This window comes from Garra rufa, chromosome 19, assembly GCF_049309525.1.
Source record: "Garra rufa chromosome 19, GarRuf1.0, whole genome shotgun sequence".
NCBI classification, from domain to species: Eukaryota; Metazoa; Chordata; class Actinopteri; order Cypriniformes; family Cyprinidae; genus Garra; species Garra rufa.
Genome location: NC_133379.1, coordinates 19986691 through 20014293, shown reverse-complemented (window position 1 = coordinate 20014293; position 27603 = coordinate 19986691). Strand labels below are relative to the sequence as shown.

At 36.5% G+C, this 27603-nt stretch overlaps 1 protein-coding gene across 2 annotated transcripts; it reads left to right on the top strand.

The window, feature by feature from the left end:
• Positions 1 to 2432: 2432 nt before the first annotated feature.
• esrra (estrogen-related receptor alpha) lies at positions 2433 to 24158 on the top strand. Of its 2 annotated transcripts, none has more exons than XM_073824171.1 (7): positions 2433 to 2438; positions 11241 to 11630; positions 13747 to 13863; positions 13983 to 14096; positions 14211 to 14378; positions 17504 to 17773; positions 21231 to 24158. In XM_073824171.1, the coding sequence occupies exons 2-7, from the start codon at positions 11246 to 11248 to the stop codon at positions 21482 to 21484; spliced, it is 1308 nt and encodes a 435-aa protein (XP_073680272.1). In that variant the 5' UTR covers positions 2433 to 2438; positions 11241 to 11245; the 3' UTR covers positions 21485 to 24158. The 2 variants fall into 2 exon arrangements, with proteins under 2 accessions (XP_073680272.1, XP_073680271.1); XM_073824170.1 differs by lacking the exon at positions 2433 to 2438 and adding an exon at positions 3566 to 3701.
• Positions 24159 to 27603: the final 3445 nt, after the last annotated feature.

Genomic DNA, 27603 nt, shown 5'->3' with positions numbered 1-27603 from the left:
TATTCTAGCAAAAAAACTGAGATATACATATTGGTTAGCTTTTATTTTTTAATCAGCATTGATAATGAAAAGACAAAGTTAGTTTTTTTGTCACGTTTAAAACTTAGTCATAACTGGTTTCACCGGAGTTCACACAAAGTGTGTCAAGTAGGTTACATTTGTAATAAAAAATGACTGTGTAAATAAATAATTTCTAGAAAGTGTCTTCTGACCACTAGGCCTCTATTGGACGTGATTGGGAATCTCTGTTCTTAAGACGCTGTAATCCAGTTTAGCAATTAACCTTTCAATTGTCAAGGCTCGCTGAGCAAGGTCACCTTTTGAGTTCTGCTCTGACAGTCTTTGCTCTACAGTTGTAATGCATGCATACTGTAGTCGAAGTTCAAAGGCTAAGACGCGCTACTTATCTCGGATTCCTCTGCCGTGAACAAAAATCACAAATATTTAAAAAGTCTATATATTTATTATTTTTTGTTTCAGTCTTATTTTAGTACATCAAGTTAAGCTAAATAAAATCAGAAGTGTAGCCTTAGTTTCTATTGCTATTTTAAATTAATTTTATTTTCCATTTCATTTTAATTTTAGTTAAAGTTTTAGTAATTTATTGCTGTGTTTGTGTCAGTTTTATTATATATATATATTTCTCTAAATATGTCTATTTAATTATTAATTTTTGTTTAGTACATCAAGTTAAACTAAATGAAATGAGAAATGTAGCCTTAGTTTTTATTTTTATATTATTTTTAATGTTGGTCAACGTTTTAGTAATTTATTGCTGTGTTTTTGTCAGTTATCACAATGTTTAAAAAAAAAAAAAATATTAATTTGTTTTAATGTTTTAATTTTTGTTTTAGTTATTTTAGTACATAAAAATAATCTAAATTTAATAAGAAATGCAGCCTTAGTTTGTATTACTATTTTCAATTAGTTTTAGTTTTATATGTTCAATTTCATTTTAATTTAGTTTTATTAATTTTGCTGTGTGTTTTCGTTACTTTTATTGTTATTTATTTAAAGGTGTATATATTGATTAATTGGTTCAATTTTAGTTTTAGTTATTTTAGTATATCAAGTGTTGCCTTGACAGCTAAAATAAAATACAAAAAAAAAAAAATCAGTTAACGTTTATTTAATTTCAGGTACGGAATTCGCTATTGCTCATTTCTTTTTTATTCTCACTTTGAACTTGCTAAATTGTCCCTGAGCTCTGAAACATATTGTTCTTCACATGTATTTGCTGTCACACCGAGATCTTTCTCAGAGTTCCTGTGCCTGTCCTTCAAACCCCTCCAGTGACTTTGACCTTTGGAATGTGTCAGAGAGTGGAGGGGGGAGGGGAATGTTGTGCTCAGAAATCATATGAGAGTGTCCCAGTGTCCGAATGCGTGTGAAGATTGACTGAATGACAGTGAGCAAGACCAGAGAATGGGAGCATGGGAGAACGACAAAGAAATGGTTTCTCCCTCAGTCAGCAGTTTGTGCTAATGGTGTCGGCGGTGAGGTGTAAAACATGGATACGGTGTAATAAACGCACTGATTATTACGGGCTACAAATCAGCCCTACAAGAGGCTTATTGACTTATTTTTTTTTTTTAATAAAACAAAATAGAAATAAATCACAATGTAATACCTAATGCTTTGCAGCTAATGTTGTCTCTGATTAAATCTGCCGTATTTGTTAGATATCTGCAATGCTTTTATGGGAGGTTTAATTTAGTTTTAGTTTCGAGATGAAGATGTGGTTCAGACTAGGGGCGGGTTTCGATATTATTTATCATTTAGCCACTTAATGGTATTATGTGTCTCTGCTGATGCAACCCATTCTATAAGGTCTTGTTTTGTGTATATGTGACCCTGGACCACAAAACCAGTCATAAGGTAAAATTTTACTAAACTGAGATATATACATCATATGAAAGCTCAATAAATAAGCTTTCTATTGATATATGGTTTGTTAGGATAGGACAATATTTGGCCGAGATACATCTATTGGAAAATCTGGAATCTAAGGGTGCAAAAAAAATCTAAATACTGAGAAAATCACCTTTAAAGTTGTCCAAATTAAGTTCTTAACAATGCATATTACTAATCAAAAATTACATTTTGATAGGTTTACAGTAGGAATTTTACAAAAAATCTTCATGGAACATGATCTTTACTTAATATCCTAATGATTTTTGACATAAAAGAAAAATCAATAATTTTGACCCATACAATGTATTTTTGGCTATTGCTACAAGTATACCCCAGCGACTTAAGACTGGTTTTGTGGTCCAGGGTCACATATAGAATTATTTTGATGACTGGCTGATTTTCTCTTTTCTTTCCAGGGTTCCTGATACCCAGTTTGAACTGACCTGTAGTCTTCAGACACCAAAAGAAAGTGAGAGGATTTTCAGTATACACAAGACTAAACACCTTTGGCTTTTGAGCAAAAGGTAAGCTAATAGTTATGTATTTTTTTTGTCAGAGTATTTTCACAACGCGTCATCAGTCGGCCATATTGGCAGTACAAAACGTAAACAATGCCACTGAACTGAATGAAACTTGGATATTTTGCTGATGAAAATGGTCAGTTATTGTCATGTTTTGGGCTGTACTAATCGGTCAGACCGGGAAAAAGTTATACTATAGTATTATAGACGGACAAAAGTTATAAAAAAAAAAAAAAATCAAGGAGAACGGTGCAAAAAACTGTCTGAGGAACACTTGGACACTAAACCAAGATTTCCAGGGCAAGAATCTTGACAACATTCATGTTTGTTCTAATAATTTCCAGTCAGGTAGGTGAAATATGAGGCTAATATCTTAATTAACACTGCTTGTACGTATCTTTACCACCTATTAACTTTAGTTTGTCAAAATATTGCAACCTTTCCAGCTAACAAAGTCCCTCCCCATATGATTTATCAGCTTCCACATGTTTTTTCCATGGTTTAGACAGCATAAATTAGCAGAACAACATATTTAGTACATTAACCATGCAATCCATGATGTTGTTTACATCCAAGTATCTCCAATATGACCAAGCATCTGGGTAACTTACCAAACTGTGATGTAAATGCAAACCCTCTTTATACTCATGTACCACTGTTTACAATATAAATTAAAGAGTTGTATTTTAAGCAATTAAAAGCTAAGGACCTACAGTAGCAGCATTATACATCGGTGTATACAATCTTAGACGTGTTTGTTTGTGTTCATACCTGTATTTTGAGTCGCTGATTTTTTTTTCTCTTGCCCTTTCCTGTCTCGCATTACATCAAACGTATTAACATAACTGCCTTGAGGAAAAACAAACGACTTGCCTCAGTGCCTCATTCTTTCCCCTTCGCTTTTATTATATTACGAAATAATCAGTCACTAACGCTAACGATTTTTCTTTTTATCAATCATTATTGCGTGATTACATTGAATATGTTTTGTAAAAAAAAAAAAACGCGTGGCTGCCTCAGAGCAACTCTCCTCCCTCCTGAAGGCAGCCAATGACTCATGACACGTTTGTCAGCGGGGAAAGTGAAGTTCAAAGATGCACACTGCTAACTAAACCAAGCTCATTCAGGCATGTTTATGAGAACATAGACAGACAGCTTACTTTGTGTTTGAAAGCCAGTGAGTCAATGAACAGCTATTTTGGGGTGCATGTGCTCCGGTAGACGCTTGAAGGAGGTGGGACGTAACGTTATCTTGAATGAGTAAAGGTAAGTTAGCGAAAGCTAAGCTAGTTTGGCTTGTTCTTATGAGTGTGGAGCAACAAAAATGACGTTTAAAACGTATTAAATATTATAGAGAGGGAAACAAGAATTCAAACTTACAAGTTCAAACTGGCATCAATCCGGATGTAAGTTTAGGTCGTGTGAGCTTCACAGAGTAACGTTAGTACAGGAAATGCTTGATTTGCTTGATAAAGTTTTAAAATATTACACTGAATATAGCCGCTTTTACATTCACATCTTGAACGAATTGTTATTTTTGAGTCGTCTTTTTAGTGAACCGGACTGACCTGGTTCGAGCGGTTCTCGAGTGAACAGATCCGACTCCTTGAACCGAGAACCGTCATGTCCGATTCGTAATGAGCAGAGAACCGAGTGATTTGATAACGAGTAAAAATTATTTTTTATAACAGAAATATTCCAAATAAAACGTACTGTAAATATATTCACGATTTGATTGTATAACAGCGATTTGGTGTCGACTTTGTCGAATCACAGCTGCATAAACTGAACTGAATTGCATACGTTCTCTTATTAATTAAACCTAATAAATAGCAATATGTGACCCTGAGTTACTACTTTAAAGCAGTCAGTTTGACAAGATTTATACATTAGCTGAAAGCTGAATAAATAAGCTTTCCATTGATATTCCATATGGTTTTAGACGGCTGTAATACAGCTAATTAAAACCTGGAATCTGAGGGTGCAAACAAATCCAAATACTGAGAAAATCGCATTTAAGGTTGTCCAAATGAAGTTCTCAGCAATGCATATTACTATTCAAAAATTAGGTTTTGATATCTTTTCAGTAGAAAATGTACAAAATAACTTAATGGAAATGGAACATGATCTTAATATCCTAATGATTTTTGGCATGAAAGAAAAAACTATGTATTTTTGGCTATTGCTACTTAGGACTGGTTTTGTGGTCCAGGTACTTCTATACTCTTTGGTCCAGGGTCACAAATGTGCCTGCGTATCGCTTTAGACTAGAGCATATGACAGGGACCACGTGATTACGTAATAACGCGATGACGCAAAAGGGCCTAAATCGTTTTGAACCGGTTCTTTGGAACGAACTGTTCAAAAGAACCGACTCTCGCAAATGTGTTGGACTTCCATCACCACGTCAAATTTTAAACAAGCTCAGCGTTTAAAGACTTCACTTGTATGTTATTTACCGAATCGGATGTCGCACATCGTTGAGGTTCACGCAAACCCCTGCGGGAGACACGCACGTGTGTGATGACGGTCGTTGGCACCACATGATCACTTTACGCCTTTTCCTTTGTAGGTCTGTCATTTACATGTGTTTGAACAGGAACGTTCCTCCATCATCCGGTTCGTTCAGTTTGATGAGGGATTTAGAGATTTTACCATTGAATCATTTGCCTCCTGTGAACCGGTACAGCGGCGTGTGTCTCCTCACTGCAGCCACGTGGTCATTATTAGGTTCATTAGAGTACTCAAAGCATTGTAAAACACTTTCTGAACAGGTCAAAACTGAGAAGTGAGATAAAGTGACACAGTTGTAAACTCCACAGTTGTTACATGTTGGTTTGTTTCAACTTTAAAACAGTTCTCTCAAATGTATTATATTAGCAGCACTGTATATTCTGTTGGTATGGGGAGTATAGGTTAAATTCAAAGTTCGTGTGATATGTAAGTGTGGCAGAATGTACAAGTTTGGCAGAAAGTACAGTGGACTCTGAGGCATTGGGGCACAGTTACATTCTGCACACTTGCCAAAGTTGCAACACATCACACACAACCAGGTGAAAGGGGAATAGTGTGTGTGTGATGTCAAAAGGACAGATGAAGGTGGAAATGTAGTTTCTGACCATAATCTGAGTGGCAGACAATGTGTAATCATCTATATGGGTCAATCTACAGAACTGGTGCAAACTGCTGTCCCACAACCAAAAAACACATTTAAAAAGCATTTATGTATTCAAATCTTAAATGTTTACTAAGCTCCTTCTGTTATCTATTGAAGCCCACGATAATATTTAAGATATTAGTAAGCTTAATATATATAAAATCATTCTTTATTTAATTTCAATTGTAAAGTGGCTGTCCTGAACCCTAACCCCATTTCATCTTATGAAAATGATATTGAAATAATGTATTTTATTTTTCCATTGTTGTTTTAAAAGTATCTGATTCCTTTAAAAAATGATTTATTTATGATTTTACTGATTTGAACTACACCCCCACATTTATGATCAAGAACTATTCATTTGATGTTTATCTGCTTACCCCCAGGGCATCCAAGATGAAGGTGACTTTGTTTCTTCAGTAACACAAACGAAGATTTTTAACAAAAACCGGTGCAGTCTGCCAGCCTTATAATGGAAGTGGATGGGCACCAAACCTTTAAAAGTAAAAAAAAACATGCACAGACAAATCCAAATTACACCCTGCGACTCGTGACGATACATTGATGTCCTAAGACACGAAACGATCGTTTTTTGCAAGAAATTGAATAGTATTTATATCATGTTTTACCTTGGATACACAGCCACGTCCAGATGTCCTGAGCCCAAGCTTTTCATCCGGCTCGTTACATGTGAACGCGCTCTGGCGTAATATACGCAAACGTCGTAAGGGGAGATCGGTGAAAAGTCCCGGATGAGTTTGCGCAAGCAAACGTAATCTTTTAGCTTTAAATCGGTTTGAACAATCAGGATAACCGCAAGTAATTACAATTTTGAATAGCCGCTATACCCACAATCTCTGTGCACTGTGTAAACAATGAGTGTTGTATACATGCGACAGATCGCTTCCTAATTTTTTTGGGAAAAAGACTACGCCAGAGGGCATACACGTAACGAGCCTGAAGCTAAACTCGTGCTCATGACAGTTGGACGTGGCTGTGTATCAAAGGTAAAAAAAAAAGATATAAATACTGTTCAGTTTTTCGTTAAAAATCTTCGTTTGTGTTCTACTGAAGAAACAAAGTCACCTACATCTTGGATGCCCTAGGGGTAAGCAGATAAACATCAAATTTTCATTTTTGGGTGAACTATCCCTTTAACTTTGAAATCAGTACGATCAACCTTTTGCCTTTTACAAAGAAAAACTGGATTCAAAAGACAACAAATCTCATGAATTACACTTGAAATTAAAAAAAAAAAATGATTGATTTACATCTGAAATTCTTTTAATAAAACAGCAAAACATGTATGTACAATATAGATGTAAGCAAAATCTTAATAGGTCGATATAACCCTTCTTATCAAATTATTATTACTGTGTTTCGGTAGTGACAAATTTGGGGAGAGGACAAATATTCCAGAACTTTATGAAAATACAATATGAGAATTAATTGCACAATTACTAGAAATGTGTACCTTGGATATTGTACAATTTGCATACATACAATTTTTTTTTGGAAAAATACATTTTTTTTCAAGAAGTTTCCAACTCTGACTTTGGACCAATTCTGTAGAATAGCCCATATATACAGTATTTTATAGATCGCATGACTAGTGTCAATCAGGAAGTCTACAGACTGCATCATGTATCATGAGGAGCAGATGTCATTGCTGGTTGTGTTCCCTACTTGGCAGTCGTTCTGCAACTTGGGTAATTTTTTTTTGTGTTACTGTGATTGAACATCTCGTGAAATGCTTAAAATGGCAAGATCAGCAAATTTCAGAAATGGCATGATAGGTCAGTTTGTCCCTGAGGGGGGTTTGTGAACTGCGGGTCTGTAGGGCGTCACTTGTGGAGGTATAATTAGAGGATTGATTCTCTCTCCTGGATTAATGACCCTAATCTGGTGTGGGCGGAGGCCATGCCACAGGATTATGGACAGATTTGTGCAGAATTGTGTCATGTGCATATGTGTGTTCTGCTATCGAGGAGAAACCTTGTAATATGTCTTCAATTCAGATTGCTTTATAGAAGAGTTTACACTTGGTTCACAATTTGGTCATATGCAGGTAACAACAGCATGAATTGCATGGTTAATGTACTACTGAATATATTGTTCTGCTAATTTATGATGTGTAAACTACAGAAAAAAACGTGTGGAAGCTCCAAAATAATGTGCAGAAAGACTTAAGCAGGAAAGAGCACAATATTTTCACAAACTTAAATTAATAGGTGGTAAAGATACATACAAGCTGTATTAATTAAGATATTAGCCTAATATTTCACCTACCTGACTGAAAAAAGATTCTTGCCCTGGAAATCCTGGTTCAGTTTTGCCAACCACAAATGCCTTTTGTTCCTTAGACAGTTTTTTGCACTCTTCTCCTTGATTTGTTATAACTTTTGCCCGTCTATAGTACTCTGAATGTTTTTCCTGGTCTGACCGATTAGTAAAACATGACAATAATTGACCATTTCCAGTTGATTAATTGTAGTGAATTGGTTTGTTCGAAGATTTCAATGGAGAAAACAAAGGAAATAGTTCACAGATTTGCCAATATAACACTGCTCGAGAGTGAGGACATATAGGTGCTTGCTCATTGAATGCTGTCTGCTTGCTCAGCATGCACCTGTGTGTTAACTGAGTGGAAGGAAGAACAAGGATAGCTGAAAAATAAACCATAGTTCTATCATTACAGGAAGAAATACATTTGTGTCATTTATTGCTTTTTAAAACGTCTTGTTTAAAGGAGATTTATAAAAAAAATATTGTTTTCCTTTTTAAGGGACCATATTTAAACTTAAAACTGATTTCCAAGGACAGTTTTACCTTGGATATAAGGCCACGTTTCTCTAAGCTTATTAAATGGATGTGTTATGTTTTGTCAGATTCATAAATGTAATTAATGCAACTATTTGTTAAAAAAACAGACAATATTGTGTCTAAAATGTAACTCCCTAATAATAATAATAATAATAATAATAATTGAACTGTCCTATAAAATCAATATCACATTTGCTGAAATTTGGGGAAAACAGCACTGTTTCTTGTGTGATACTGCTTAACTTTATCATATTTTAATTACATTATTAAATACATTTTTGTCATTCTTATGGTAGCCCATTTATGCCACTGAATAAAAAAAAAAGTAATTGTGACTTTTTATTTCACAATTCTTTTTTTCTTGCAATTCAGTCTTTTTCCCTCAGAATTGGGTGATACAAACTCGAAAATCTATCTTTTTCTCAAAAATAAGTGATTCAAACTCGAAAATCTGTCTCTTTCTCTTAGAATTGCGTGATAAAGACTAGCAAATCTGACTTTTTTTCTCAGAATTGCATGATAGAAACTCACTAATCTGACTTTTTTTCTCAGAATTACGTGATATTAACTCGCAAATCTGACTTTCTCAAAATTGTGTGATACAAACTCGAAAATCAGATTTTTTTCCTCAGAATTGAGATATAAACTGACTTTTTTCCCTCGAAATTGCATTATACAAATTCACAATTGCAAGTTATTACAAGAGACAAACTTACAATTCTGAGAAATAGTCACAATTCTGACTTTTCTTTCTTTATATCTCAGAATTTACTCAGAATTGCAACTTTATTATAAAAAAAAAATTAGAAACTCGGGGTAAAAAATTGAAGAAAAAAAGTATTTAGTATTTAAGAATTTCAATTTTTTTTATCTTGCAATTCTGACTTCACAACATGCAATTGGGAGTTATGTCAGAATTGTGATATATAAACTCGCAATACCGAGAACATAATTTAATATGTCAGAATAATGTCTTTTTTTTCCACTCAAAATTGGATTTTATAACTCGCAATTGTGAGAAATTCCAAGATAAAATGCAATAACCTTTTTTTTATTTTTTTTTATTCAGTGGCGGTAACAGGCTTTTAAAAATTTTCCCCTCTTGGATTTGCCTTTTTAATAATTTTCATGCTGTTTTTGCCCTGAGCTCCTGTTAAATTCCGACCCTGGTTGTTCTGAGACATTAGATCAGTGGTTCTCAATCCTGGTCCTGGGGGACCCCTGCTCTGCACATTTGTCATGTCTCCCTTATTTAACATACCTGTTGAGATCATCAGCTCGTTAGGAGAGAGATACATAAACTGAACTAATGAGCTGATGATTTCAATCAGGTTTGTTAAAGGTCCCATATTGTCAAAATCGAAATTTCCTGGCTTTTTTCATGATAACTGAGGTCTAGGGGCTATGTAACTACCATATGAGTTTCAAAACAGTCAATTCACAGGAAACTGCACACAGCCTGCTTAAAGTAGCTGTTCATTTTCACGAGCCACTGTGACTTCCGTAACGATGTGACGTCCGATCTACTCAGTCACCGCCTTCAGTCACCACCCCAGCACCAACCACCGTCCCAACCTCCTTTTGTCAAACCCAGACAACATCGCGTCCATAACATTGTTGAGCAACAACAACACAAACTAATCTAGAAAACCCTGTTCAGTCGATAGATGTCGAAACTACATCTTTGCACAGGCTTCAGAACAACGTGAATATAAGAGACCAGAGGCACGTCAATTTCACCCTCTTTCACACAGCGATTGCGGTAAATACACGGATAATGTTTCCCATGATTTGTTCCGGAGTTGTTTGATTTGGTTCATTCACAGTTTTTTTCTGGAATCTGTGCGTGCTTTACACACAACCCATAAAGACATGTGACGTTTGGATGTGAGATGTAATGCGACGCGTACGTTTCACTAAACTGAAACTAACCTGAACAAACTGTGCTTCAGCGCTGATAGTGAGGAGCTGGCTCTGCCCGATCGCCGCTTTGCACGTATTTTTTCGTCGTGAAGAGTTGCATGATAACGTGCATCATCACTACAACACTGCCTTTATGGTTCTGGCTTTTGTTCACAGAGCGCTCGTTCCCGTAATTTTCCAGAATCAGCGCGCATTGTGAAAGGGGCTTTACTAAAGCAACAGTTATGTAGCTTACTGCATTCGATGTTTAAAAAAAGAAAAAACATTAATGATCGTTCTGAAATATCTTGTTGAGTATCAGCAGGCTAGACTCTCTCTATGGCTCTGGGTTCGGCTACAACGATACATGACCGTAGTTACCTGTGATTGGCCTGGCTGTGCGTCACTCAGAAAACAACAGGCCAATCAGAAGAGAGGCTCATGAATATTAATTAGATGGGCCAAAATCGACCTGTTTTTGACAGAGCTCCTAAAAAAAGAGCTGTAAAAATATATTGAGATGGATTTTGGCACTTATACCGCAAATATATATTCTTAAGGACGTCAACAACTAAAATAAACCTCCAGAAATGTGTACAATATGGGACCTTTAAATAAGGGAGACATGCAAAATGTGCAGAGCAGGGGTCCCCCAGGACCAGGGTTGAGAACCACTGCATTAGATGCATGACTTCACTTTCAATCTGCTGATTAACCTTCAGGATTCACACATAGTAAATCCCATGCATTCATTTTGATGTACGATAAATGGCTGGATACCAGATATGCATCTGATTTAAAATGAGATTTTAAAAGTGACCCAGATTAGATGTCAAAACATCCAGGCTTGACCTTCAAGATGATTATGATAAAGTTAAAAGAACCCTCTTTTTTTACTCAATGTCTCATATTTTTGTCCGCAGGTATCATGTCTTCCAGAGAGCGACGCTCCGACCTGTACATAAAGGCTGAACCCAGCAGCCCCGAGGGAGGAGGCGGCGGTGGCGGAAGGACCAGCCCGGGAGGAGCATCCTCAGACTCCTCTCAGAGTGGAGGAGGGGGATCCAGAGGAGAAGGCGCTGGCCGCTACTCCCCACCCCCATACACTCCTGCGTTACGTTGCCATTTTAAAGAGGAGGGTGCGGATGGAGCCGAGGAGGGCTCTACCGGTAGTGGAGGAGGACGCTGCAAGTATGCGCTAAGCACGCTTCCCAAACGGCTGTGCCTGGTGTGTGGAGACGTGGCGTCTGGCTACCACTACGGAGTGGCTTCCTGTGAAGCCTGTAAGGCTTTCTTCAAAAGAACCATACAAGGTGAGCATGTCATGCTGTGTAACAGATTCACTTGTCGTTACACATAACTTGTAAGCCAAGCCTGCTAGTTGAGTGAATCAGTGTTTCCTGGCCCCCCCTTGAGAGCCACCGCAGCGTCAGCCTCTCGGCAGAACAAATCGTATTTATCCAGAACTGAATGTGATGAGATTTAAACATTGCGTACCAAAGCATGTTTTTCTGTTGCATTGTTTTCATTGGATGCGCACACAAAAAACGTTTCAAAAAGGAATATCTCCTCTGAGCCGGTTCCTTTTAAGGAATTGCTCAAAAAGATTCAAAAGTTTAATCATTCTAAAGAATCCATGAAAAATTCTTTCAATTCTGAATTTATAACATGCAATTGGGAGTTATTAAGTCAGGATTCTAAGAAAGTATACATATTTTTTCCCCTCAAAAGTGGACTTTTGAAAGCTATATCTCACTATTTTGAGAGAAAAAAAAAAGTCAGAATTGCGAGAAGAAAAGAATTACGAGATAAAAGGTCGCAATAACCTTTTCTTATCTTTATTCAGTTTTGGAAACGGCCTTCCATATATTTTTTCCCCTCTTAAATTTCCCTTTCTATTTATTTTTCAAGTCTTAAAGCGATAGTTCATCCAAAAATGAAAATTACCCCATGATTTACTCACCCTCGAGCCATTTTAGGTTTATATGAATTTCTTTAAGACGAATACAATCTGAGTTATATTTAAAAAATGTCCTGACTCTTCGAAGCTCTTTCGCTGGAACACCACTCTTTCATGAACGTGTACAACAGGTAGCGGAAGCTAGAGATTACGGTTTATGAAGTTTTAAGTTGTGCTGATATTTGGGGAAAACATCAGTTTTTTGTGTGATGTTGCTCGTATGATATCATTTTAATCACATTTATTAAATACATTTTTATCATTTTTATGGAAGCCCGTTTCCACCACTGAATTAAAAAAAAATGCTACTTTTTATCTCACAATTCTGACTTTATTTCTCGCAATTGTGAGTTGAGTTTCCTCAGTGTTGCAACTTTATTATAAAAAAAATTCTTTGCAATTTTTTTTTCTTCTGATATAAATATGCAATTAAGTTATTGCCAGAGACAAACTTGCAATTCTGAGAAATATTCATAATGTATATCTCAGAATTTTCTAAAAGTTTCAACTTTATTATAAAAAATTATAAACTCGCAAACAGCAGAAATTCTTTTTTTTTCCTGCAGTTCTTTTTTCTGATATAAATATGCAATTTCAAGTTATTGCCAGAGACAAACTCGCAATTCTGAAAAGTAAAGTTGACATTTATTATCTTAGAATTTTCTCAGAGTTGCAACTTTATTATAAAAAATAAACTCGCAAACAGCAAAAAAATCTGATATAAATATGCAATTTTTACGTTACCAGAGACAAACTCACAATTGAGAAATAAAGTTGCAATATATCTCAGAATTTTCTCAGAGTTGCAACTTTATCATAAAAAATTATAAACTTGCAAACAAAAATTCTTTTTTTTTTCTCGCAATTCTTTTTTTCTGATGTAAATATGCAATTTCAAGTTATTCCCAGAGACAAACTCGCAATTCTGAGAAATAAAGTTGAAATTCATTATCTCAGAATTTTTTCAGAGTTGCAACCTTATTATAGAAGATTTTTAAACCCACAAACAGCAAAATTCTTTTTTTCTCAGCATTGCGACTTTATACTTTTTTTTTATTTCACAATTCTGACTTTATAACATGCAATTGGGAGTTACTAAGTCAGGATTCTGAGAAAATATCAGTCTTTTATCCCCCTCAAAATTGGACTTTTGAAAGCTATATCTCACAATTTTAGGAAAATAAAAGTCAGAATTGCGAGAAGAAAAGAATTACAAGATGAAAAGTCGAAATAACCTTTTCTTATCTTTATTCAGTGTTGGAAACAGCCTTCCATACATTTTTTCCCCTCTTGAATTTGGCTTTCTATTAATTTTTCATGCCGTTTTTGCCCCAAGCCCCTGTTAAAGTTTATCCAAAAATGAAAATTACCACTTGATTTTTTTTTCACCCTCAAGCCATCCTAGGTGGAAAGCAAAAAATATACTTCTGTAAGCAACACTGCTCTGAACCTTTTTATATCTTCAACAGGCAATATTGAGTACAGTTGTCCCGCCTCTAATGAATGTGAGATCACCAAACGCCGCAGGAAGGCCTGTCAGGCGTGTCGCTTCACCAAGTGCCTCAAAGTAGGCATGCTCAAAGAAGGTAAGGTGGCATCTGGCCAGTGCAACCAATCCTCTCTCTTACAATACCCAAGTACCTCAATGTACGGTGTGATCCACAGGCACTGCCAATATCCTAATCCTCTTTCTGTGTTTGGTTAGGTGTCCGTCTGGACCGAGTCAGAGGAGGACGGCAGAAGTACAAGAGACGCCCAGAAGTGGAGAATGCCACGTACCAGAGTGCGCCAATACCTTTAAGGAAAGAGGGGGAGAAGGGTAATTCATATTTATTTTTTAAAATAAAACAAACTAATTTCATGGCTGAAAATAAATGCTGTATAACCTTATCTTGATTATTCAGCTGAGTAATGTTAAGTTTGTTTCTCTCAGGCTCATCCAGCATCATTGTGTCTCATCTGCTGGTGGCAGAGCCAGAGAAGCTGTTTGCTATGCCAGACCCCCTACAGCCTGACACGGCCCAGCGCACGCTCACCACTCTCTGTGACCTGGCGGACCGGGAACTAGTTGTCATCATCGGCTGGGCCAAGCACATTCCTGGTAAGTGAGAGCAAGAAGAGGAACAGCAAGACGGTTGGCAAGGAGACCGTGTCAATGAAGCTATTCTGGTGTCGAGCTACTGGTTACTCACTCTCCTGTTACTTAAGTTAAGCTACCACATAGTTCTTCCTGTCTCAGCCTGATTCGCTGACTGATTCATATCGCACATAAAACTTAGAAAGTCATTTCTCAATCTGGTAAGCTCGTATTTGATTGGCTGACTAAGGGTACAAAGAAAACATAGTGTGCATCTCAATCAGCTCTAGTTCAGGGAACTGAACAGGGAGGCTGCCGCAATAGTGTAATGCATTTCTTTTAAAAGTAACTTTCCCCAACACTGGAAATTAATACTTTCTTTTTGTAAGGATGCTTTAAATTGATCAAAAGTGATGATAAAGACATGTTATAATGTTACAAAAGAGTTCTATTTTGAATAAATGCTGTTCTTCTGAACTTTCTATTCATTAAGAAACCTGAAGAAAATCTAATCAGTTGTTTTCAACATAATTATAATAGTATTTTTTTGGAGCAGCAAATCAGAAAATTAGAATGATTTCCGAAGGATCATGTGACTGGAGTAACTATTCTGAAAATTCAGCTTTGAAATCACAGGAATTAAATTACATTTTAAACATATTTAAATAGAAAATAGTTATTTTAAATAGTAAAAATATTCCAGATTTTTACCGTTTTTGATGTACTTTGGATCAAATAAATGCAGGCTTGGTGAGCAGAAGAGACTTACTGTCCAAAAACTTTTGACTGGTAGTGTAATTAGTTTCTTGTTTTTTTTTTTTTTTTTTAATCGTTGACTTTATTGTCTGCAGTGAGCTTGAGGGATTTAAATTTAGGCTAATATTTATTTTTCTGTGATACTGACACTTGTGACAAAATTTCTGTCATATCAATTTTTTTATATACTAAAGACCTTATTTAAAGCAGAAATGACTATATTGTGATATATCGTTACTGTGAAATAAATGTACTCATATTGTGATATAACAATTGCCTATATTGCCCACCCCTACTAATTAAATGTAGAGGTAAAGGTCCCTTGCAGTCTGTGCAAAAAGTAGCACACGTCTTCTTGAAATATCCTCTTTTTATTTGTGGTACAAGTTACTCATGTTTACTCATGCAATCTGTTGATCCTGAGTACTTACACTGACGCTTTTTACTGGGAAGTGTTACTTACTAGCCAAGTTCCACTAATATACTTGATGTTGGTTGGAAGGAAGGCAGATCATATGATAATGTGCCAATAACAGGCTACTATTCCAGGAGGCAATGAAAAAGCCAGCTAGAAAACAGTTAACAGCTTGTTATTCACTGATATTTGATGGTTTTCACATTTCTGCACTGCCTGAAAGCGCTGATCAATCACGCCTTTCTGTAGAGAACAGGTGCCTAAAGAAAGATTATAATTGAGGGGAACTGGAGCAGGTGAGTCAGAGCTATAGTCAGAACGTGGAAGACTTTTCTCCTAATTGCTGTCCGAGCTCAGTCTTGGAAGGAGCAATTTCAACTGCTTTTGTCAGTCGCAGGCTATTTTCAAGACCTCCAGATTTAGAGCACTATTGTGAGTGTCCACAGTGTCTCGGTACTCAACAACAACTCTTATCCTGCCTTTTCCACTCCACATAAAACTAGATCTGATGAGCGGGTCTTTTCAGTCTCTGTAGGAGGCGAGGATTGTGGGATTAACGGTGCTGACAGAGTCAAAAAGTTGAGAAATGCTCAACGTTATGCAAATGAGTGGCGGAAAACGCCAGTTTTTTTATATGAAGGTGGAGACAGCTGTCAAAAGCATAACATAAGCAGTTTCTCAGAATCTCAACACCGGTTTCAATAATAAAACAAAAAGTTAATGTTACAATATAACATACAAGTAGTGATTACCGGGCTTCAAGTGCTTCACAGCTTTTAAGAACATTTGAAAAAAGACATTATTTAGCAAGCCTGTAACCACCAAAGCAATGATTTAAAAAAGCATTTTTGGCAAATCCAGGTAATTTACCATAGAAATATGATGTTTTTTTAAACGTTTATGACTGTTTTATCGCCAGCTTTGGTCTGATCTCCTGAAGACTTTGCCTGCTTGTTTAGAACCCTCTGTCGCATGTGCTCAGCAGGTTTTGTGAAGTTTTGAGTTTTTCTTTAGGCTTTATAGCTTTTTTAGGCAGTGGTTCTAGAGTCAGAGTTGTCTGGAATGAGGAGTTCTATCATCTACGTATGAAAAAACGTGCAACGTACAATCATTTACTGCCTTGAGAAATGCAATATGCAAATGGTTGCATAGGTATAGCCATTTTTATGGTTTTTCACACCACCAAGTGGCCAAGATTGAGCTCTTACGCAAGTGTACGTAAGAGATCTCACTCTGTTCAGGAGTTATAGACATTTTACTAAAAGTGGCCCTAATTTGAAAGTTCAACTTTTTTTATATTTATTGATATTTACTCTACGGAGTGTCTTTCAGCACTGGTTTGGTTCCGACCAGGCGAAAAACCTAGGACTAGTTCGCAAAAGTAGGTTTTTCAAAAAATACTAAATATACACAAACATTTTGCCAGGCTCACAATCAAATCTTTTGATTGCTGTAGCGCCCCTGTCAGGCGGATTGGGGTGAGCCTTGGTGACATTGTTGGCGGTGTGAGTACTACCATCCCTCTAAGTTTCAAGTCTCTACGACTTACGGTTTGGTCCGCACAATCAGTTTTATGTGGAGATTGCTGATCCTTGGCCATTCTTACAGTTACAATAGGGTTTCATGCTTAAACCCCTAATTATAACAGTACTAATTAATGTCATGTAGCCTTTCTCAATTAAGCAAATATTGCTTCAGTTTTTCCAAAGTAATTATTATTCAGAAAACAGTGTTAAGTGGTTTTCTCTTTTTCAAGTCAATTTTAAAATGTTTTATTAATACTGTCATAACAGATCATGGCAGGTCTTTAAGCCTGCATTTATGCTAATATTTTAATATTTTGACACCCATCTGATTTTTGACAAACCTTCTGCATTAATTTAAGACAAGCCATCTGTGTTTGAGCATTCTGCACCGATGGATGTGTAGCATTAACCTCTCTCTCTCTCTCTCTCTCTCTCTTTTGTCCCTCAACCAGGCTTTCTCTCGCTGTCGTTGGCTGACCAGATGTCCGTGCTGCAGTCAGTATGGCTGGAGGTGTTGGTGTTGGGGGTGGCGTACCGTTCTCTCGGCTGTGAGGATGAGGTGGTGTTTGCTGAGGACTTCGTGCTGGATGAGGAGATGTCTCGTGTGGCTGGTTTGACTGAACTCAACGCCGCCATCAGCCAGCTCGCACGTCGTTTCAGGGCCCTCCAGCTGGACCGTGAGGAGTTCGTCATGCTCAAGGCCATCGCGCTGACCAACTCAGGTGTGCTTCCTGTCAAGATTTTCCTATTAATGACTCATTCATTCCACAGTCTATTTTTGTTCCCTGACCAACCGGTTACCTTCTGATCACGACCTGCGTGACCCGACTGAGTCAGCCAGTAATTAAGACCAGACCGTATTCTGTTTTGTGTTGTAAACGTACCTATCTTGTCACCGTGTGCTAATACAAATTCATCCCCCACCCGGAAGAGCCGATGAAATTTGATTACTGTAAATAATAAATTCAACCCCCGTATCTGCTTAACCCACAGACTCTGTATTTGTTATTCAAATACTGGGAGTCGCACGCTTTGAATCTTGAACACACCCAAGACCTCTTCCTTACACCTCGCATATCTATGTGTACATACTAAACATTAACCCCCACCAACAGAGCTATTCCCAGGGCCGTGACCTTTGGCACACGTGCAAAGAGTTAATTAGCAAAAAATGTAAGAAAGATACATTTAAATGTACTGGATGTGTTTAATTGTTGTTACACATTTGCACTCATAACTCAAAGTTGCAACCTCACTAATACTTTCATTCAGAAAGGACGCAGTAAATGAAAGAAATTCTGTAATTTATTTAGTAATTTATAGTAATTTATTTGTAATTGGGGGCCAAGCACCTTTTTTATCCGTTTGTTTCTTCTTCTTTTTCTTCCACTCTGTGAGTCTATGGAAGCCTATATAGAACCGCTTGGGGGAAGTTTTGACACCACGTCACCACCTGGTCAAAAAAATAAGTTGACATTTGTTTATAATCTCAAAAATGATAAGAGTGATCTTGTTCAATTCAGAGTGGCATATTAAGTCTATAACTTAAAACTCTCTAGCGCCACCAACAGGCCAAATTTGCACCAATGTTTCTGCTAATTAGATTACATGATTACTTTCGTCATACCAAGTCAAATGCATACCAAAAATTAAGTTTCTACAGTCAAGATTTTTTGTAATTTTGAAATCTCTGAAAAGTCTACTTTTGAACTCATTCAAGATGGTTTGTCCAATTTTCAGCAAAATTGGCTCAAATCATTTTCAGATCCTTCTGGTAAAAAGTTATCATTAGCTTTTGATACACCAAACCATTTTTGGAAAGCATGTTAACAAATTTGACAAAGTTTGTGCAAAAATAGACATGAGGCTATGTATCTGCAAGCTTTAGCGGATTCTGATGTGTGTTATACTTGGCATGTGATATAACATTCATGACCTGAGGGCACATGAATAGTTTCAGCGACCTATTGGTCAAACAATATAAAAATGGACATTTCTTCAGAAGTTATAAGACTGGTCTTGTTAGTTTTTGAATGGCGTACTGAATCAAACAATACCTAATTTTTTAATTTTTCATCATTAACCACATCAAACTGTCTAGCGCCACTAACAGGCCAAATTTGCAGATATGGTTCTCCTAAAAACTTTTGAACTGTAAGGTCTAAAAGCAAAATTACTTTTTCCCTCTGATAGAGTTGAATGCACACTAACCCATTTTTGTAAAGCATGTTAACAAATTTGACAAGGTTTGTCCAAAAATGGACATGAGGCTATATCTCCACAATGCTTAAGCAGATTCAAGTAAGGGCACTTGAATAGTTTTGGCACAGCGCCACCTACTGGTCAAAAGATACAAATACTGACATTTCTGCTTATCACTTCTGACCAGTGTGGCCAAAAATAATAAGATTGGTTTTCTTAGATTTTGAATGGCATACTAAACCAAACCAATACCTAATTTTTTAGACATTGGCCTGTATCAACAAACAGGGGTTACAGCTTAATACTTTTATGCACAGTTTTGAAAGAAGTGCAAAAAAGCTGGATAGAAATACTAAGGGTATGTTCACACTTGAAGTTTGGTTCACTTGGTCTGGACCAAAAAGGAAAATGATACATTTGGTCCTGGTCCGCTTAGAGTTCACACTGGCATTTTTGACAGCGAACCTAAAGATACCAAATCTAAAGGCATAGTGACACGTTCACAACCTGATTGGTCAGGTTGAATGATGTATATTTTGTGACGGAACTCAACGAACACTCCAAACAAAAGGAAAAGGTTTGAGTTAAAGTGGTTCTTCTTGCATTCATATTTAATTCGAATCGCACCAGAGTTCTTTTGAAAGCAGACTGAGACCTATTTTTTGTTTGGTGCGCACCAGAGTTCAGATGGAAGCGTTCACACTTACTCAAATAACCTGTACTAAAAGAACAATCGCACTAGAGTTTTAATTGAACCAAACATGACAAGTGTGAACACACCCTGAGATACAAAAAAGTCCTTAAAGGAACACTCCACTTTTTTTGGAAATAGGCTCATTCTCCAACTCCCCCCGAGTTAATAAGTTGAGTTTTACCTTTTTGAAATCCATTCAGCCGTTCTCCTGTTCTGGCGATATCACTTTTAGCATAGCTTAGCATATCATTGAATCCTATTAGACCAGTAGCATCGCGTTCAAAAATAACCAATGAGTTTCGATATTTGTCCTATTTAAAACTTGACCCTTCTGTAGTTATATCGTGTACTAAGACCGGCGGAAAATGTAAAGATGTGATTTTCTAGGAACTACACTCTCATTCTGGTGTAATAGTCAAGGAAGTTAGCTGCCGTAATAAGGCCGAAGCAGGCGCAGTAATATCACGCAGCACATGTGCAAATGCTAACCTAGCTGAGAAGTTATTTCAGAACTTATTGTGTGATATTACTGCGCCTGCTGCATCCATATTACGGCAGCAAACTTCCTTGACTATTACGACGGAACGGGAGTGTAGTTCCTAATCTTATCGGCCTAGAAAATCACAGCTTTGCATTTTCCACCGGTCTTAGTACACGATATAACTACAGAAGAGACCAGTTTTAAATAGAACAAATATGGAAACTCATTGGTCATTTTTGAACGTGATGCTATTGGTCTAATAGGATTCAATGATCTATGCTAAGCTATGCTAAAAGTGATATCGCCAGAACAGGAGAACGGCTGAATGGTTTTTAAAATGGTAAAACTCAAGGGAGTTGGAGAATGAGCCTATTTCCAAAAAAAGTGGAGTGTTCCTTTAAAGGTACATAAAAAGTATGTGCTCACTGGATGTGGATAAATGTTTTATTTCAGTCAGAATGTCTATGCATAAACAATTTATTAATAATAAATTAATCAAAAAGTCATATGACTGAATAATTGGCTTGGAGAAGAACAGTCTGACGCAGAACAGTCCGACGCTGTCATTCCAGACACAAAGTATTTGCAACCTGAGGTTCAACAGAGGTTTTTGTCTCCCTAAGCCACATGTAATTTATTACTTTTGATAAAAGTAGGTTTAGTTACTATTTCGTGCCAATTTTCTCAAAAGTGATGATTTTGTTTTGCGATCTTTCACATAAATGAACATCTTCACAAGAGTGATGCTGTGGTTTCATTTCGATATGTAGGTCTAATCACTTATCCTTTCTTCTCCCTTCAGATTCAGTGTACATTGAGGACATGGAGGCAGTGCAGAAGTTACGGGACCTGCTGCATCAGGCCCTGCTAGAGCTGGAGGTTCAGCGACGCCCTGACGACCCCCAGCGTGCGGGACGACTCCTCCTCACCCTGCCCCTCCTCAGGCAGACTGCCGGCCGGGCCCTAACCACCTTTTACAGCATCAAAACCCGCGGCGGCGTGCCTATGCACAAACTCTTCCTGGAGATGCTGGAGGCCATGATGGACTCACCCTAGAGAAGAGACGACGATGGATGAAGGATGAAGAAAAGGGGCAGAGGTTCGCCCACAATCTTTTTGTGTGCGCAAGGGCTACGAAAGCCAAAAGAGAACTTTTTTTTTTGAGGTTGAATATGAAGAAGACGCTTTGTGTAGCTGTCCGCCGGTACTGGTCTTTCACATCCGATCCTCCTCCTTCACTTGATTTCAATGGGTACCACGTCAATCAGTGTTAGAGAAACCACATTCTGTCACTTCACTTCTAGGAGCTAACCATTACTGTAAACTCAGAGAAATTCACGTGCCAAGGGCGCCTACTGAGACTGCAGCAATATAAACTTTTCTCTGAATCGCGCGATTCAGGGAAATCTCCTTGTTTAACAATGGTAGGCCATAGAGACGTCACTATCACTACAATTATAATCGAGTAAGCTTTCGTTTTCTCCTTAAATCGGTGCAAAAAGGCACTTGTGTAAAGTCTTTTATAATGCACTCGCCATACTACAAGTGCTATTTAACTTTGTCCCGCTAGCTTTGTGTGAAATATGCAACACATAGGTGAAGACAGCTCAGACAAACTTCAGTTTACTGGTATACACTGGTACTGCATCATCATGTTACAGAAAGCAATATGAAAGACTTCATAACTTGATAGCTGTTTTTTTTTTTAAATAAAAAACAGGCTGTCATGCCCACATCCTGCTTCGAAACGAAATTTAGCAGTGGTTTAGTCGCATAGCAAAGTCAGTTTTTTTGATCGATTGTAGAAAATTTTCATAAACAAGGCCGTCCTTTGTACATTAGCCAGGTGTTTAAAAATAACGTTGAGATATGGATTATGTGAATGGGAGATTATGGGTACTATAAATGCTTAACTGAACCAACGGTGTGTCTAAATCAGGGTAAACGGGGATTTTTTTCCTCCTGTAGGCCACTACTGTAGTTTGCCGTTTTGCTGTAATGATTTTTTTCAGACAACATGGGACCTTCCAATATCGTCCTCGATTCTTCAGATGACACTGGCTTGCTTGTGAACGATTGGTTTGGAACAGATCATATTTTCCGCACTGTAATCCTCCATTTGTACACGGACGCAGCCGGACAGTCTCCGTCTGAGTTTCATTCTGTGATATTCAAACTGAAAGCCTCTGTGGTGCAGAGCAACATTAAATGCAAATTGGAAAGCCTCACGAGACAGGCTCGTCGCTTCGAGACTCTTGGTTTGGTTGTGTTCGCGTGGTCTCCTCATAATTGTTTGTTTGGCAGACGCTCGTCTGGTATTATATGCAATCATACTCTGTTCAGAGTGCTACCTTTTATTTATTTTACACATGTGAAAATAGGAGGAAGAAAAGCCAGTTGCCATTTTGGCCTCTTTACCAATTCAACTGAAAACCACTGTCGTACAGAGTCGGACCTCGGAGGTGACGCCACATCTTCAGGGTGATTTTCACTGTCTACTGTTCGCAGCAATGATTGTATGAGATCCACGTCATAGACGCAGAGGGAACGAATCTTCCAAGGATGATATTTATGATATTTTCGGCTCAACGATTTTAATCTGGGGTCTGCAGATTTCTAGTTCAGGATGCTGAAGGGATGTGTTGTGATCATGTGAGTTTCTGTTGCTCATTTTGTGCTCATGGCATGACTTTAGGTTTTGGTTTTCCATATAGACTATGAAGCTTGGCCTCAGGTTTGGTATTGAAATAAAGCAATTCATTTGGGAGAATGTTATGAAATGTCTGTTTTGTATTGAATTGGTTTTTTAGATTTCTCTTTTTGTGATTTTAAAGTACTAACTTTAAGACATATGAAAGCCAGTGGACGTTATATTCCTGTGTTTATTTTCGTTTAATATAGTATTTCAGATTTCGGATCGGCAGTTTGGCTGTTAAGGGATTTTTGGGATAAACTCGGTTTGATTTTTAACTCAATCAATGCATTTTTTGTTTCATACACAGGAAGTTAATGTCTCTCCTAAGTGGTTATTGGGATGTCATGGACTGTGTACATAACCATGAATGAGTGGGTCCATTCAAAGACAGCTGTAAAATATGTCAATGTTTGTGTCAATAATAACTCTAATATAATGATGATATTACTGTAGTGTTTTCATAATGGTAAGCATTATATAAAGCCATTTTGTCTGTCAGATTAGAGCATAACATATGATTGAGAGATCAATTAAATTCATGGCTAGGTGTTTTTGTGTGTCTGTGTATATTTATGTAAATGAGCAATACCAGAATTTACCAAAATGTTTGTTTTGACATTTTTTCTGTATATTGATAAACTGTAAATCAAACCTCAACAGTAACACTAGTGATATCAGTCAATAGTAATAATAAGAACTACAGTAAAGAACAAATCGATATTTGTATTCCAAAATGTTGTATTTAAAAGATTAAAATCTATTTTTTACTCAATTTGCGGATGTTTATTAATATTATTGTTCTGGTATTTGTGTGGGTTGAAGTCAAATGATTGTAAATGTCTGTACTTTTTTGTTTTGTTTCCTTTTTGTAAAGCTCAGTGGTTCTGCAGTAGTAACTATTTCAACACTTGTTCATATTGAATCACTGTGAACAGAAAGCAAACACTAAAACACCACAGGAAAACTAGAGGTATTTTAAAATATTGTCAGTGTCAATGTGTTTTGTAATAAATTAACACGCCTCATCACTTGTCATTGGATTTCTATGTCGTTTTGTCATGATCCTGTCTGTTTCTTCATGTTCTTTAGGCTTATTGAACAGGAATAACAGCGAATGAACATTACATAAAGCGTCTGGTCCATTCCATTTTCGTGCTGTAGAAAAACCTGGATGTGGCCTTTCGCTCACTGTTTGTTTACAGGTATTTTTATGTACATTTATCGACTGTATAGTCTCATTTAATAATATTACACAGTAAAAACAATATCACTTATCTTTAAGCAAGTCGGACAGAGACGGAGAAGTAGTGCAAACTCATAATATAGTCGCCATCCGCTGTGAGGGAAAAATATCACTCATAATCATCGTGACACCTGCATTATATGTGTGCGCGTACTCGTACTGCTGTCCCCATGTGGTTATGTGTTGTATGAACGCGACCAGCGCTGATTAGAAGGGATTTAGCGCCACCGTGAGGACATTTCAGATTCAGAAATAGAAATATGTAACGCTGGCCCACAAAACCGGTCTTAAGTAGCACGGGTATTTTTGCAGTAATAGCCAAAAATACATTGTATGGGTCAAAATGATCGATTTTTCAAGGACATTAACCCTTGTGCGTTCAAAAAAAAAGTTACACATAGGTGCAAAATGGACAAAAATGTCCCCGTCATAAAAATATGATTTATTAATATTTTTTTTCCACTTTCACTAATGTCGATTTTTTTTTTTTAACCAGCATCTGTTCTATCCATAGATACCAAACATTCATTAATTTTCATAATTGTAATGCTGGTTTGTTTACATCATGCCACAGGTGTTTTTTATGAAAATTTTTAATCTCCATATACTAAATGCTAAGCAGAATTTGTTTCTTTGCTTATTAGATTCTTGGGTGTGTCTGTGAAGAACAACAACATTAATTCTGAGGCATTTGTATTTTTTATGTAGTGTTAGATTTTTTTTTTTTTAAATGTATATGCCAAATTTGAAAAAATGGCTCAATCTAGTAAAAAAAATGGCAAAAATGTAAAATTTGAAGCTTTGCTGATATACCTATTAGCAAATACTGCATCTTTTTATAGTCAAATAGCCCTGGGTTAAAAAATTACAGTTTTAATGGGTTTCAATGTGGACATTTTTTTGTCCTTAAGGTCCTGAGTGTCAGTATTTTTTTGTACGGAGGGTAAAACTGATTTATTGAAGGAAATGAGGGTGAAATATTAAAATTTCAATAAAAATAAACACCTGAGCCAAAATGTATGCAGTTGGCATTAACACAGGCACTTGCAAAAAACTGCACTGCAAAAAATGCTTTTCTAGTTTAGATTTTTTGTCTTGTTTCCAGCCAAAATATCTAAAAATTCTTAAATCAAGAAGGATTTTCCAGATGAGTAAAAATTGTCTTGTTGTCAAAAAAAAAAAAGTCAAAATTAAGTGCATTTTTGCTTGAAACAAGCACAATAATCTGCCAATGGGGTAAGCAAAATAATCTTGTTTTTGCTTACCTCATTGGCAGATTATTTTGCTTGTTCTAAGCAAAAACTCACTTAATTTTGACTTTTTTTTTCTGAAAACAAGAAAATAATTTTTACTTGTCTAGAGAATCCTTCTTGATTTAAGAATTTTCAGATATTTTGGCTGGAAACAAGACAAAAAAATCTAAGCTAGAAAAGCATTTTTTTTTGCAGTGGGAAATGGACAAAAATGTCCATAAGGTCGCACAAGGGTTAAGATCATGTTCCATGAAGATATTTTGTAAATTTCCTACTGTAAATATATCATATCTTAATTTTTGATTAGTAATATGCATTGCTAGGAACTTGATTTGAACAACTTTAATGGCGTTTTCCTCTGTATTATGATTTTTTTTTCCACCCTCAGAGTGCAGATTTCCAAATAGTTGTATCTCGGACAAATATTGTCCCATCCTAACAAACCGTACATCAATGGAAAGCTTATTTATTCAACTTTCAGATGATCAAAGTTGACCCTTATGACTGGTTTTGTGGTCCAGGGTCACATATAGGCTATTAAGTTTGAGGCCTATTTTTAGTTGACGCGTAAAAGAAACCAGTTTCGAACAATTTAACATTCATTTCAAAGGTTTAACTTTAATTTTCAAAGATTAATTATATATTATCCTTTATTGCGTATGAATCATCGCTGTAGATAAGAGTGATTCTGAGTTGATAAATAATCTTTTATCTTATCTTTTAATGCTGTTTAGCACTGACCAGTGTTGGGGAATAACTAGTTACTTGTAACAGAGTTACAGATTTAATTACAAAATAAATAAAACTAGTCTGTTACAATTACTGAGACAAAATGTATAATTAAATAACAGTTACTTATGAAAATGTTAACGGTTACACATGCAATTGCGTTGACTGCTCTAAAATACGAGACACCAGTGTTTCAGGAGTTTAGGACACATGCTTATTCAATAACTATTTTATTTTCTATTTGGGTTTATGTACAATTGAGGTCAAAAGTTTACATACACATTGGAGAATCAGCAAAATGTTAATGCTTTTACCAAAATAAGAGGAATCTTACAATGCACATTATTTTTTATTTAGTGCTGACCTGAATAAGATATTTCACATAACAGATGTTTACATATAGTCCACAAATTTTATAAAAATGACCCTGTTTAAGAATTTACATATGCTTGATTCTTAATACTGTGTTGTTAACTAATTGATCAACAGCTGTTTTTTTATGAGTTTAGTGATAGTTGTCCATGAGTCCCTTGTTTGTCCTGAACAGTTAAACTGCCCTCTGTTCTTAAGAAAAAAAATCCTTCAGGTCTCACCAATTCTTTGGTTTTTCATAATTTTTGTGTATTTGAACCCTTTCCAACAATGACTGTATGATTTTGAGATTCATCTTTTCACACTGAGGACAACTGAGGGACTCATATGCAACTATTACAGAAGGTTCAAACACTCTCTGATGCTACAGAAGGAAACATGACACATTAAGAGCTGGGGGTGAAAACTTTTTAAATTTGAAGATCAGGGTAAATGTAACTTATTTTGTCTTCTGGGAAACATGTAAGTATCTTCTATAGCCTCTAAAGGCCAGTACTAAATAATAATAAAAAAAAAGATATTTAGGCAAAAATGTACACATTTTCATTCTGTTCAAAAGTTTACACCCCCAGCTCTTAATGCATCGTGTTTCCTTCTGGAGCATCAGTGAGTGTTTGAACCTTCTGTAATAGTTGCATATGAGTCCCTCAGTTGTCCTCAGTGTGAAAAGATGGATCTCAAAATCATACAGTCATTGTTGGAAAGGGTTCAAATACACAAAAATGCTGAAAAACCAAAGAATTTGTGGGACCTGAAAGATTTTTTCTGAAGAACAGCAGGCAGTTTAACTGTTCAGGACAAACAAGGGACTCATGAACAACTATCACTAAAAAAACAAACAAACAAACAAAAACTGGATCAATCAGATAAAGTATTCAGACTT

What these genes read in the sequence shown, in the direction of transcription:
- esrra (XM_073824170.1), top strand. An exon ending in CTGGGCCAAGCACATTCCTG is followed by an intron (nt 14,379 to 17,503) that starts GTAAGTGAGAGC and finishes TCCCTCAACCAG; the next exon opens with GCTTTCTCTCGCTGTCGTTG. An exon ending in CATCGCGCTGACCAACTCAG is followed by an intron (nt 17,774 to 21,230) that starts GTGTGCTTCCTG and finishes TTCTCCCTTCAG; the next exon opens with ATTCAGTGTACATTGAGGAC.